This window comes from Fistularia commersonii, chromosome 2 (assembly GCF_037954325.1).
Source record: "Fistularia commersonii isolate RoL2024-O1a breed Wild chromosome 2, RoL_Fcom_v1.0, whole genome shotgun sequence".
Classification (NCBI taxonomy): Eukaryota; Metazoa; Chordata; class Actinopteri; order Syngnathiformes; family Fistulariidae; genus Fistularia; species Fistularia commersonii.
The window spans coordinates 26,851,606-26,864,276 of NC_141285.1; the positions used below are offsets into that span (position 1 = coordinate 26,851,606).

Consider the following 12,671-nt stretch of genomic DNA (forward strand, 5'->3'; position numbering starts at 1 on the left):
CAGTCCCTGCTGATACCACGCTTTTAAATAGCGCTTTTTAAAAATGTTTTTAAACGCGTTCTAACCCGTGCGACTTGACTTTATCCCTTTTTTTTTTTTTTTTTTTTTTTTAATTAATTTCCCGTTATTTACCTCCATCCCGGCTTTAAATCACATACGCTCCTGCCACGTCCCGTCCATCCATCAACTTCATTAAAAGCGCTCGGCCCTTCATTAGCCGCGGCCTTATTAGCCTCTGGAAGTGCTGAGGATGTGGCTTTTGGGAGGCGAATCCGCCTCCACCTCCACCTCCGCCCGCTCCCGCCATCATCCATCCCCGAGCGGAGCCATCAATCCCGTCCCCGAGCCACCGCCGCCACTCTTTAAAAGGCATATTTAACTCTCCGCTCATCGATTTGACGGAAATTGAATGCGCGTCAATTTGAGTGAGAGTCGCCGTCGCTGTGAAAGGGTTTCATTGTGCAAAACGAGGTCCAGATCCTTCCTGGAGAGACTTATCGCGCGTTTTTCTTGAAGCACGAACTACCTCGACATTATTTGCTTTTTTTTTTTTACTGCAGAAATATAACTAATACAACACCATATAAAAACAAAATAAGTAAAATATTTAAAATAGAATAAATATATGATATATATAATGTAAAACAGTGCAGAAATATAATATAAAGTAAGGTTTCAGTCTATTGATTGAAAGGCAACGCTGTTAAAAATCTGATTTTGTCTGTTTCATCCAGGGTTATAAAGTTCTTAAAACACCGCAGTTGCTTTTTGTTGGTGGGGGGAAATGAGATTTTTTTTTTTTCACCTCTGCTGTTTTATTGTTTCATTAACTTCCAATAAAGGACAGGCAGAGGTGGCGGCGGTTGGCGCCGGATTCACGGCTAATGTTGTTTGGAAACTCTTGACAGGTAGGCCCCCTTTTTTTTTTTTTTTTTTTTTTTTTTTTTTTTTGCTGACTTCCTTAAAAAAAAACAACACTACTTTTGTTAAATATAAATCAGATTGCATCATCAAACATTTTACTCGCGACTGTAAAAGCGTTGGTTTGTTTTTGCCTGCTGTGGTGTCAGGTTTTTTTGCCGACAGCCACGACCATGAAGACAAATAAAATAAAATCTCCCCCATCGATAGTCCTGATTCCCAACTGTTACGATGAGAAAAATGTAAAAAAAATAAAAAAATAAAATCTCGCTCAATGCACACACATATATAAACACTTATATGTGTATACACCTATATGTATATTTGTACTGTAAATATATATGTATATGCATACGGGACTGTCTCAGAAAATTAGTATATTGTGATAAAGTACTTTATCTTCTGTAATGCAATTAAAAAAATAATATTCTAATATTTTGAGATATGATTTTTAGAGTGTTCTCAAGACGTAAGCCATAACCAGCAATATTGAAATAATAAAATGTTTTCAATATTTCAGTTGATTTGTAATGAATCCAGAATGTATGACATTTTTGTTTTTGTAATTGCATTACAGAAGATAAAGAACTTTATCACAATATTCTAATTTTCTGAGACAGTCCTGCATATGTGTGTGTGTGTGTGTGTATATACATGTATATATGTATCTATATATACATGCATATATGTGAATAAATGTATTACTTTGCTCAGTCTGAGCTACTTTTGGTTTCATCATTTAAAGACAAAAAAAAAGAATAGTGAAGGCACTTCTTCTCAGAATGTAGCGCCTCGAGGCCTGTCATTAAGCCGGTTGTAGTTCCGGAAAAAAAAAGTTGTGGTTCCAGGATAAAGATAATAGATGTGGTGTGGGAATCATCCCGATGGAGCAGAAAGCTCAGAGGCCATGGAGGACGTTTCTTTCCTTGAAGATGCTTCACTGTGTCTGAGATGCTTCCTCAGTAGGACAGAACAGTCCTGAAGACCGTCCAGCTCAAATTCAAGGATATGCTTTATTGATCCCCAGAGGAAAAGTTCTTTGTCACAGTAGTGAAGCAATTATGGTATCAATAACTATGGTCAGAGTTTTGTGCCATCCAGACTGCTGTGGTCCTGTCTGATGACCGCAAAGGAACGTCTGAAGGGTTGAGGTCTGCACCGGGTCAGGAGACCCATCAGCCACAGCTCGTGGTGCAGGGAGTGGGAAGGGTTGTCCAGGATACCTCCAGGTTGGTCCTTCACCCTCCTCACTGACACCGAGTCCAGGTGGTCCAGTTTCAAGAAGAGCGCTGGTCTACCGTAGACGGGTAGAAGGTCTTGAGGAACCTGCTTCAGACACCAAATGACCTCCGTGTCCTCTTGAAGAAGATCCTGCTCTGAATGTGGATCTCATGGTCCTTGTTGGGGTCCACTATCTCCACCTCCTTCCTCCTGAAGTTCTCAACCACCTCCTTGGTTTTGGGGATGTTAAGTTGTATGAGTGGGTTCCAGGAAGGAGCTTCCTCCTCCAGGGGAACCTTAAGCTCAGCTTTTCCACAGATAGGAAGGGATAGGAAGCTCCACACTGCAAAACAAAACAACCCTCCATGTTCCGCGTGGCGGGAATTAAAACCGTTAGCCGTTAGCTAACTTATTCTGGTCCAGAATGTTGATGTTCCTCTGCGAGCCCTGGAAACCCCTTAGAGGGGTAGCAGGCCTGAAGAGCATGGACCTTCTTCATCACTCTATTTCTGTCCATTTTCTCGCAAGAAAACATCCGAGCAGTGACCATTATTGACAGGTGAAGAAGGTCTGAAGGAGGAACCTGGTTGTGAGCTCAGTTCCTCGTCTGTGGAGGTTCTGAGTCATCCAGGAATTCTTGTCAAATGTTCTTGTCGTGACACCTGGACTTGAATTTCTTCACTTGAACGTTCCTGTGGAACCATTAAAAAGCTAAAATGGTTCAAAGAACTGCAAAAAGTCCCCGGAGCTCCAGAGCAGCCGATCACGGACCAGGACCTGGATGCCTTGAAGACCTTCACCGACCCTCGGAGTCCATCTTATCACAGACATGTGCAGGTTTGCGACCGGACGCGTCGGCAGGCCGTTCCGAATTAACGTTGACAAGTCACCACTGTGAAAATGTCATTTTTAATCTTAACGGCTGCCATGTTTCATCCCTGTTAATCCTCATGAATTTACATGTCGCATAAAATTAAGAAAAGGTCAGGCTTTTTCCTCAAAAGAAAGGAAAAAAAAAAAAAGAATCCTCTTGTCCTTTTTTTTTTTTGTGTGTGTGAAATAAACCACAGATTAAGCCAGGGAAGGTGAACTGTCTTGTCAAGAGGTTTAAAGGTTATGGTCTAATAGGCCGGACTAATAGGACTAAAAGGAGTATGGATGGGATGGAGCAGGATTTATGTCCACCGCTCAGTGAAGGACCCAGGGTCACTGCACCTCCACAGGGTCGCAGTCAGAATCGCCTTGTCAAACGTGGCTTCCTGGAGCTCAGACGACAGTTAAACATCTGTGGAGGTCCTCAGTCATCCAGTTCACGGTGAATTCTTCACAAAATATTCTTCTCCTGGCAACTGGACTTGAATTTCTTCCCTTGTAAACATTTCAACCCTCATTCTTCACTTCTAATAACCCGTGGGGAGTTTCTGAGTAGAACTGTCTACGTTATGGTGGCTTAGTTTGTAAATAGAAGAGTTGATCTGTAGAAACCAGTGTGGTTGCTATGCTAACAGGGGTGTCTAAAGAGCGACTTCATTGGATTACCTGTATTGGAAGTTGAAAAGGTAAAGCTAAACCTGTTGCATGGCGCTAACTGAGACTCATGTTAGCGGGGGCGGCTTCTGGTGGTTGGTGTTTTCTGGTTGTTTGCTGGTCTTCGTACGTGTTCAGAGATGGTTTTTCTGTTTCGATAAAGACGGCTTCTTCGGCTCCTCTCTCGAACCATCTGTCTTCTCCGGCCAGAACACGGACACGGCCGTCTTCCAACGACTGGCCCTCGTCCTTCGGGTGTAGCTGGACCTCGGAGTCCCGCACCGAAGTGGACGGTCTTCAAGTGAAGAAGTACAAGTCCAGTTGCCAAGACAAGAAGACTACAGTTGGAGCTTTTAACGTCGCGATTATACGCTTGTGCTCAGTGAACCTGGCGCCCGGGTTCATCACAGATCGCCGGAATCTGGACTCCGGCTGGCTTTCGGGTGTAATCTCTGTATTTTCTGATTGTTTCCGCTACATTTTCCAATGTAATCACAGGAATCAGTGCGTTTTGCTAAAGAAACCTAAACTTTTAAAGTGTTAGGGAAGATCAAACTTTGATTTTTCTTTCCAAATCCACAACTTGAATCTCAGAAAGCTCATATTGCCTACATGACCTTTCCCCTCCTTATACAAAATTGCGTCTTTATCCATAAACATACAGATAGATTAGCCGTAATATAACAACAACCTGCCTGATAGACGCCATCCGAAATCTGAAGGTGTTCTGTCACATCTGGCCTTGAGTCCTGAAGGCAGCGAGTTGGAGCCCCATGGTTGACACTTTGTTTAACCAGCACATTCGTCACATTTCGGAAAGTAGCCATGGCTCCGATCCGGTCATCAACCCTATGAGGACCTGGAAAGTCCTCACAGTGTTTCGGCTGATGGGACAGTACGCTCTATGTATTTTGTTTTTTATTCCTTGCCCGAGACCTTGACGGAGTTTTCCACTTGTCTCCCAGGCTGAAGAAGGAGCTGGAGCTACTCAAGGAAGGAGAGCTGGAGCTCCTGAGAGACAAACTCCGATCAGAGTTACACTTCTTGCGATCTGTAAGTCGTCCGACCAAATCCGGCCCACTTACATCCCATCATTTTAGACCAACTTTTTTGTTTTCTCTTATAGAAACTGGACGGCGTCCAGGAGTCCGAGCAGAACTAGACTCGTCACGGGCGAAGCTTGACGAGAGCGAACGTTCCCCGACTTGACATCCGTTCATACCGAGTTGTTTGCGCCATCCCTTTTATTTTATTCATTCCTTTGCCGTCACGTTGTGGCCCATTTAAACAAAATCTATTAAAACGTGACATGTTTTCAGCCTCACCTGAGCAGGCTGAAAGGAATTTGTCAGAAACCCTCCCGACACGACCAGGCTAACTCATTAAACCGCCGTTTTCTACATCGCCATTGTTCAGGGGCGACTCCATCGGAACCGCCATTGTGCGGAGAAATAAAGCGCTGTTGTGTTCACGGGCGGGCCAATCATTTCCGCATAAAAGAAAACAAAAATCGTTAATAAATAACAATAAAATGCATTCAAGGAATAAAAAACGGCATCCGCTGACAACTGGAAGTCTTCCGCCGTCATCTCTGGTGCCCTTTGACCTCAACCGGGTCGATTTGCTTTTCTCCCCGAACCCCCCATGTTGGTTTCCTAAAGGGCAAAGAATCACGGCAACTTCGATCCGGTCGAGTTCAAATTAAAAGTCCACGGAAACGACGGCGTGAACAAACCGCGGCCCTGCTCTGCACTCTAGTGGACCGACAGCCGTATCGCAAGTGGACGTCTCGTGGATGCTGGTGGGACCTGAACAGATTCTTGGGAAACTCAGTGACGGGTTCATTTCATCCTTCTAAAACTTACTTATTGTCAAGACAGGTCAACATCTGTGTCCATCACAGCTTTTTGTTTTATTTCAGAGATCCCTTCCTCGTCTTCTGTGAGCTTATACCGGAGGATTGCCTGGAAAGAGAACTACGTCTATCTGCTTCCCTCTGCTGGTGAGTGTGAGCTACCACACCACGTCGTTTGAGTGTGTGTGAACGTGTGTGTGCGTCCGGAACGTAAACTGGATGAGGGAGTTTAGACGTTCACCCGGTTCCTGACTAGACTCCTCCTTTTTGGTCAAATGAAGTCACCAAGGTGTCAACCGCAACTTCTGCTTGGACTCCCACGGCCTTTTTATTGTGGAGTTGTGGTTTATCCGCACATGAGACAAGCGTACTCCGGTTCTCCTTCCACGTCCTTCTCGGCCAGCTCCGTCTTGAACTGGCCGAAGATCTTGTCGTGCAGCGTCTTGTCGCTCACGGTTTCCAGACAGTCCTTGCCTTCTGGAAAATAGGCCGTCGGCGCCCCGGCAACCTTCAAGGGAGTCTCTGGGAAAAACAAAAGAGACCAAAAGTTGAACCTCAAAGCTCAGCACCCTGGGTGAGGAGCCGGGGTTATGAATATATAATGCTGCTAACCGCCGCGCTGACGGTTTAGGACACTAAAAGCCGTTTCAGCATCACTGCGCCGGAGGAATGCCAAAGCGCCGCGGAGAAAAGTCCAGATCGCCTGCAAATGTTCCCCTTTCAGCTTCATCGGGCCGCAAACCGAATCAAACAGAACGGAGTGCTAATGTGCAGGTTTTTTTCCTCCTGGAATGGGTGGGAGAGCTTCCACCGAGGAGAGCCCCTGATGGTTCCCTGACATGGCACAACTTCTAAAATAAAAACAAAAAAAAAAAAAAAATATGCACTCACTCCGGGGTGAACTTGAATTTTTTCGCAACTTTTTATTTATTCGCGTGCTCAAGAAGAAAACCAGAAAAAGAGGCTACGTGTCAGAGCAGAAATAATCCAATTCCCTCCATACGTGAACGGAGTCGTGGCCACTAGGGGGCGCTGTGGTCCAGAACATGGAGTGGTTGCACAATCTGAAAGACCTAGAGGGGCTTCGGGACAATGAATGAATGAATGAATGTTTGTTATAAAATAAGGAGCTAGTTAGCCATTCTAGGATGATTACGTGAGCCTACTTTGGACTAGTGACTCGGCGGTGAACCGTGAGGCGACAGAGAGTGCAGATAAAGAAGGTGGAGGATGATGAGCACCGAGGATCAGCAGTCCAGATCAATGGAGTTTGTGGAAGAGAGGTGAAGAAACGCCTTCAAGTTGTTTGGAATAGGGGGAGGAGAGTGTCAGGGGTGATGTGGAAAGGAAAGGTGTAAAAGGCGATGGTGAGACTAGTTAGCTTTGGCGATAGCGGCGTTGAAGGAACCCTAGGAGGCTGAGATGAAGATGTCGAGGTTGTCTTTGGGAGCGTCGAGGAAACCTTCAGTTTCTTTGGGACGCTCATGTTCACCTCGTGAGCGGCGACAACTCGTGGACAGCAAAAGCTACAGCTACAGATACCGGATCCCGACCTGAGTTGCCCGCTGAGCCGCTTCAGCACGTGAGCATACAACTTTGGTTCTTACTGTTGCAAACAGCCAGCCGGTTCCCTCCGACGTACTGGGTCGTCCATCTGTGTCGCGTCTCGTTGCTGCACTCTTCGTACAACTTTGTATTCCTGAGGAAAGCAAAATCGTAGCCCTGCGGAAGAAAACAAGAGGCTCTCTGACTTTGTAAGGAAATGTTTCAGGGAAATGTCTCACCATTCAAGGGTCACTTACGTCATCGCAGAGAGGTTTGCAATAATATTTGTCGGCGATGACGACACACGCCAGGCCTCCGTTTTCGGGAACGACGGGCCGGGGGCAGCGGTTGGGCTCCGAAGGCAAACACTCTGGAGAAGCAGAGTTGGAAAAAAAAGTTTGGGATTCCTGAGGAGAGCCAGGACTGACGGCCGGTTTAAAATCTGTCCGCCCGAGTCACTTCGGAGTGCCGGAAGGGGAGGGAGGTCCAGTTTGAGCCATTAACTCCGGACACGTTCGGTAAATCACTGCATGTCCGAGTGCTCTTCGGCGCAGCCCCCCTACACAAGTCCTAGCAGACTATTAGCTCGAAGAATAGGTCGAAGATGTTGAAAACATCCCTGTTGTGTTTCACAAAAGGGAAAGCGCAACCTCCAAATAGTCTGCCGGTTCGACGAGATCGTTTTTAAGGAATCCAATGGACGTTTGAAGTTTTTAAATGGCGTGGAATAATTTGGTTCACCTGCTCCAATTGTGTCGTACTTTGCGTCAAACGAGGTGACCTCATGTATCTGTCATAACCTGTCACTGTCAGATCATCGTAAGAGACGTATGTTTGGGTGAGCTTTAAGTTGCTCACTGGTCAGTCTCGGCAAACACCTCCATATACGGCATCTCCAGGTGACAGTTCAGTTCTACTTTGGTTTGTGGGACTAGAAGAGAAGAATGGGAAGGAAGGGGGTCCCGTCAACGTGGGTCGGTTCCTCCGAAGAGCGCGGAGATGTTCGGTCGCAGCAAGGGAACCAGCTTATTTAGCTTTTCTTTATCGTAAGCGATGAATTCTACTCTTAGACAAGTCTAGCCCGGCAACGTCATTCAGGCTGAGGTGAAACCTCAAGTAAAAGCACCAAATTTCTCCAGTGACAGTCATCACTGACAACATGTATAGGTACTTGCGGTATGCACTACATGGATAGTGGCCTAAACGCTCACTTTTGAAGTGAGTGTGTGTCTGTCGGGGTCTTGTGTTGCCTCTTGGCAGTCATAGAGCCCGTCAGGAACAGTTGTCCTCATGAGGATGGAGGGAGCACATTCCCATGTCTTAACAAGGATGGGTGTGTGCATACACTTGTATGCTCTTGTTTGGAGGGGTCACAAAGGGGTAGCGTCTTTTTTTGTTTTTTTTTTTGGTAGTGTGTAAAACCGCCCGGGCTGCCCTTAAATATTTCAGCCGAGCACTTGCAACTTTAATGGCAAACAAAGCCTGAGTGGGTTTCGCGCAGCTGGGCGGCACCCTTGAAGCGCCGCCGCAGACAATAGGTCCGACCGCACCCACCTTGCATGGATTTGCGCAGAATCCCAGACAGCTTGCTCATGTGGCCCAGGAGTTCAGCCCTCTGCTGGTTGCTCCAGGTCGTCACCGTCTCCGCGCCGCAGTCCGTGAACTCCTGTCGGCCCGGGGCAGAATGTCAACAAAACTCGGCGAAGGAACCGGCTGCGCCTTCATGTTAGTCCTTCGGGGGTTAAAAGCTCACCTTAAGGTCCGCCGCTAGACCGGTCCACCGGTGAGCGCCTGAGGTGCAGTTCACAGGGACGCTTTCAGAGGACGGAGAGCCGGAGCAGAAAACTACAAGAGAAAGGCACTTGTGAACTCCTCCTCATCCCTCCGCGACTAAAACCAGCACGATAACATTACCTGCCAGCGAGCAGAGCCACACCAATGTTCCCACCAAAGCCATGATTTTTGTCTATTTCCGTCAGCTCTAGCGGTGAGGGGGCGGCTTTTCTCCCTCTTCCTCCCTCTTCAGGGGGGCAAAGGTCAGGGGATCGGTCAATATTTGTTCTTCTCTTTCGCAAAACCGGCATTTTTAAACTAAACCCTCCTCGTAATGCAACCCTGGACTCTCCAGATGTAGTGATCTGGACTCTACGGACGGAGAATTTAAGGGACTCATTAGGAGCCCCTTCACTTTGACCCTCTCTGAAGGCACCGCTCGCGCATCCGGCATGAAATTCACACACTTACCAAGTGAATAAACACAGCGGCGGGCCGTCAAGACGCGCCCGGCGACTCCGTGTCAGCCGCCACAAGTTGCGCTTGACGACGGCTGACGGCGTGAATAATTCAAGGCGGGACGCCATCCATAATGGATGTCCCGCAATCTGGGAGCCCGTGAATAATTGAAGGCCTTTTTTAGAAGAGCGATTGAGCTCATTAACGCGGAGAATTGCCTTTTTATGTTTGATTATGAGTAACAAAGATTAGTCGCCCGGGAGCGGCCGTTATTTTCTCCACGACGCCGCTGTTTTCTTTTCAGCTCCGCGACCGCAAACGCCACTTTCTCGCCGCTCGAAAGGCTTTTTTGATACAATAACAAGTGTTAAGCACAAAAAGGAGTAACCGTCACCGACATAAATGAAAAATGGATATTCTAGTATATTAACAGAGATGTTAGCGCCGGAAATTTCCGTCGCCTTCTGTTCTCCTGCTTTTTTTTTTTTTTTGTTTTTATCCCTCTCCGCTAAGCCCCCCCCCCCCCCTCTTTTCCCCTTTTTTCTTATCGCAGATGAAAACAAACGTTGAATCATCGCACCGGCATCAGACGGAGGTCGGTACCGCTGTGATGAAACCTGTCTGCCGCGCCGAAAAGCGCTTTTAGTTATTTATCGTTTTTGAACCGGGGCGCAACAAAAAGAGTTGAAGGAGGAGGGAGGAAAAAAAAAAAAAACAGGCCGACGTTTGATCAGGTTCTTCTTAAAGGCTCATTAATGCCCGTTTTTAAAGTACATCTGTCCCTTTCAGATCCCGGCGCTAATGGCGGCTGTTCAGGGATTCGCCCACTAGAGGGCAGCGCAGGGCAGGAGCCTGCCGACGGAGGACGAGGGCTTGGAGAAAATAAGAAAAAAAGGAGGCTGCGTCAGCGACGCCGACGGGAAGAAAAATGTACCGTCGTTCCCTCGACGATGAGAGGGATTGCGCGGCTCGACGGCGCCCCTTGTGGTTGCCGGTGGTACTGCAGGGGACGACGGGTTACCGTCGAAAGAAAAATAAAGTCAAAGGTAAACATGTATTTCTCATGTAAACATGTGTGTTTAAAAGTATATATATACGCTGCTCAAAAAAATAAAGGGAACACTTAAAAAACACATCCTAGATCTAAATGAATGAAATATTCTTATGAAATACTTGTCTTATTTCATTTTTATGCGCGGGCCAACTCGGTACCGTGTAAATCGAACAAAACGAAAATTTCATTTTAATTATTTACATTTTTTGGCATTTTATTTCTTTTTTTCCTTGAAAATCATGAATGATCATATAAATGTACCGACATTATTTTATATGTAATCATCCATACAAAATTAAACAAAGGGGAAAAAATAAGGAGTTTCTAAATTCAATATTGATTGAAAATACTTCTTAAAATACCGTATTTTCACGACCATAAGGCGCACATAAAAGTCAAAGATTTCCTTCAAAATGTGCGGTGCGCCCTATCGTTCAGTGCGCCTTGTGTGTGTGTGTGTGTGTGTGTGTGTGTGTGTTGTTGTAAGGCGGAAGTACGTTAAAGAGACGTTAAAGGGGGAAGCGTGGCCGTGGATTGCATATAAAACCCACGCCCTATCATTTGGTACGCCTTATGTGTGTGTTAAATACAATAATGGCACACATAACCGAGATTGCGCCTTTTAGTAAGGTGCGCCTTATGGTCGTGAAAATACGCTATTAAAAGAAAATAGTTTGGCGGGCCGTATAAAAAAGGTAAACGGGCCGGATGTGGCCCGCGGGCCGTAAAATGCCCGGGTCTGCTTTACACAGTTGAATGTGCTGACAACAAAATCACACCAAAATGATCCATGGAAATCAATAGTATCAACCCATGGAGGTCTGGATTAGGAATCACACTCCAAATTAAAGTGTAAAAACAAACTCCAGGCTGATCCAACTTTGATGTAATGTCCTTAAAACAAGTCCAAATGAATCTGTGTTGCTTCCTGAGTGGACACTATGATTTCACACAAGTGTGATGGACTTGGAGTTACATTGTGTTGTTCAAGGGTTCCCTTTATTTTTTGGAGCAGTATATATGATTACATGTCGTCATTTTGCGTGTAGTTGTATGTCAAGACAGACGTTAGCCAAAACCAACAGAACCATCATGTGGTCGGTTCTCCGCTTCTGGATCTACCTTCACACATCCCGGCTTCCGTCCGACGTCCAAACAGCTTCAGAGTGCCGGAAGCCGGCGCTCAGGCGCCCAGACGGTCGTACCGTACGGAAAAAGTAGCACGAGCACTCGCGCAAACACCTTTTCTTAAGAAAGCGCGCACACCCACAAGCTGAACGCGAGGCCATTGTGACGGCGACAATGGACGGCGTGTATCGTTTGACCCGGCGCCCTTTTCTTAACTAACCTTCTCCGACACTTGAGACGGTCTCACCTTGCCGGCTTTGTGCCGAGGCGGCCGACACGTTCGGTTGTAGAACCGTCCGCGGGGTTGTATCCGAACCCGAGCGGAGCTAATTGGTATTCAGGCGAAGACGCGGCGCTACCTGTCCAATGCTAGTCGCTCTTCCGGGGGTGAAAAGTTAGACGCGAGGCCAACGATCAGCTGATCGGAATTACCTCGCGTTTATCAAGCTGCTGATTCACGGCGCCGGGCGCCACGGAGGCCGAGAGCGCGTGGGCAGCTAGCGTACAGCCCGAGGTTTAAAGAGACCCCCAAAACTAATCTCGCCGCTTTGACAAAGGCTTTTGTTTCTAAACAAGGGCGGGGGGAGCGGTGGAAGTGAAGGAGGGGGTTCGGGGGTGGAGGGTTGCAAGGCGCCCCAGAAAGAAGGCTTTTCTTCTGGCTGTCATTCGTGACCCCCCTCTCCTCCCTCCCGTACGTTAATTAACAAACTTTGGCTGACGGGACCGGAATAATCCTGAAAAAAAAAAAGAAAACGAACATAATGGCTGACTGACAGCCGCGTTCATCTTTCATCTCCCACTCCCTTTTCTTTTTTTTTTTTATCGCTAACTCCATTGTTTGCGCCGCGCGAGGAGTTAGCAGGGTGTCAGCCGGGGTGGTATTCAATAGACAATTGAACGCATAACAAGTCCTAATGTGATGTGGGTTTCACGCTAGCGTTTCTTCACCCGGTTCCTCGTCTCGGCCTCGGCGGGTTCATTCCACGTTCAACCTTTCAGTCCGATGAACCTCCCGCTTGCTTTTTGGACCGTCGGTGGAAACCACCGAGTCTCCGCCCAGAAAGGTCCGCCTCTGGGAACGCAACCGGGGACGTCCTCGCTGTGCGGCTAAGCGCTAACCGCCGCGCCGCTTCCCCAGCTCTGCCCTCGTCGCCGTTTTATGGGAAAGCTACAAAGCAGCCGCCTACA

At 47.1% G+C, this 12,671-nt stretch overlaps 1 protein-coding gene across 1 annotated transcript; it reads right to left on the reverse strand.

Moving 5' to 3' along the window:
• Nucleotides 1-5,827: 5,827 nt before the first annotated feature.
• On the reverse strand, nt 5,828-9,102 carry LOC147236882 (uncharacterized). The gene is made up of 6 exons (XM_086162772.1): nt 8,984-9,102; nt 8,823-8,914; nt 8,624-8,735; nt 7,327-7,439; nt 7,132-7,246; nt 5,828-6,046 (listed from the first exon to the last, which is right to left on the reverse strand). The coding sequence occupies exons 1-6, from the start codon at nt 9,024-9,026 to the stop codon at nt 5,871-5,873; spliced, it is 651 nt and encodes a 216-aa protein (XP_086018898.1). The 5' UTR covers nt 9,027-9,102; the 3' UTR covers nt 5,828-5,870.
• Between the last annotated feature and the right edge of the window lie 3,569 nt (nt 9,103-12,671).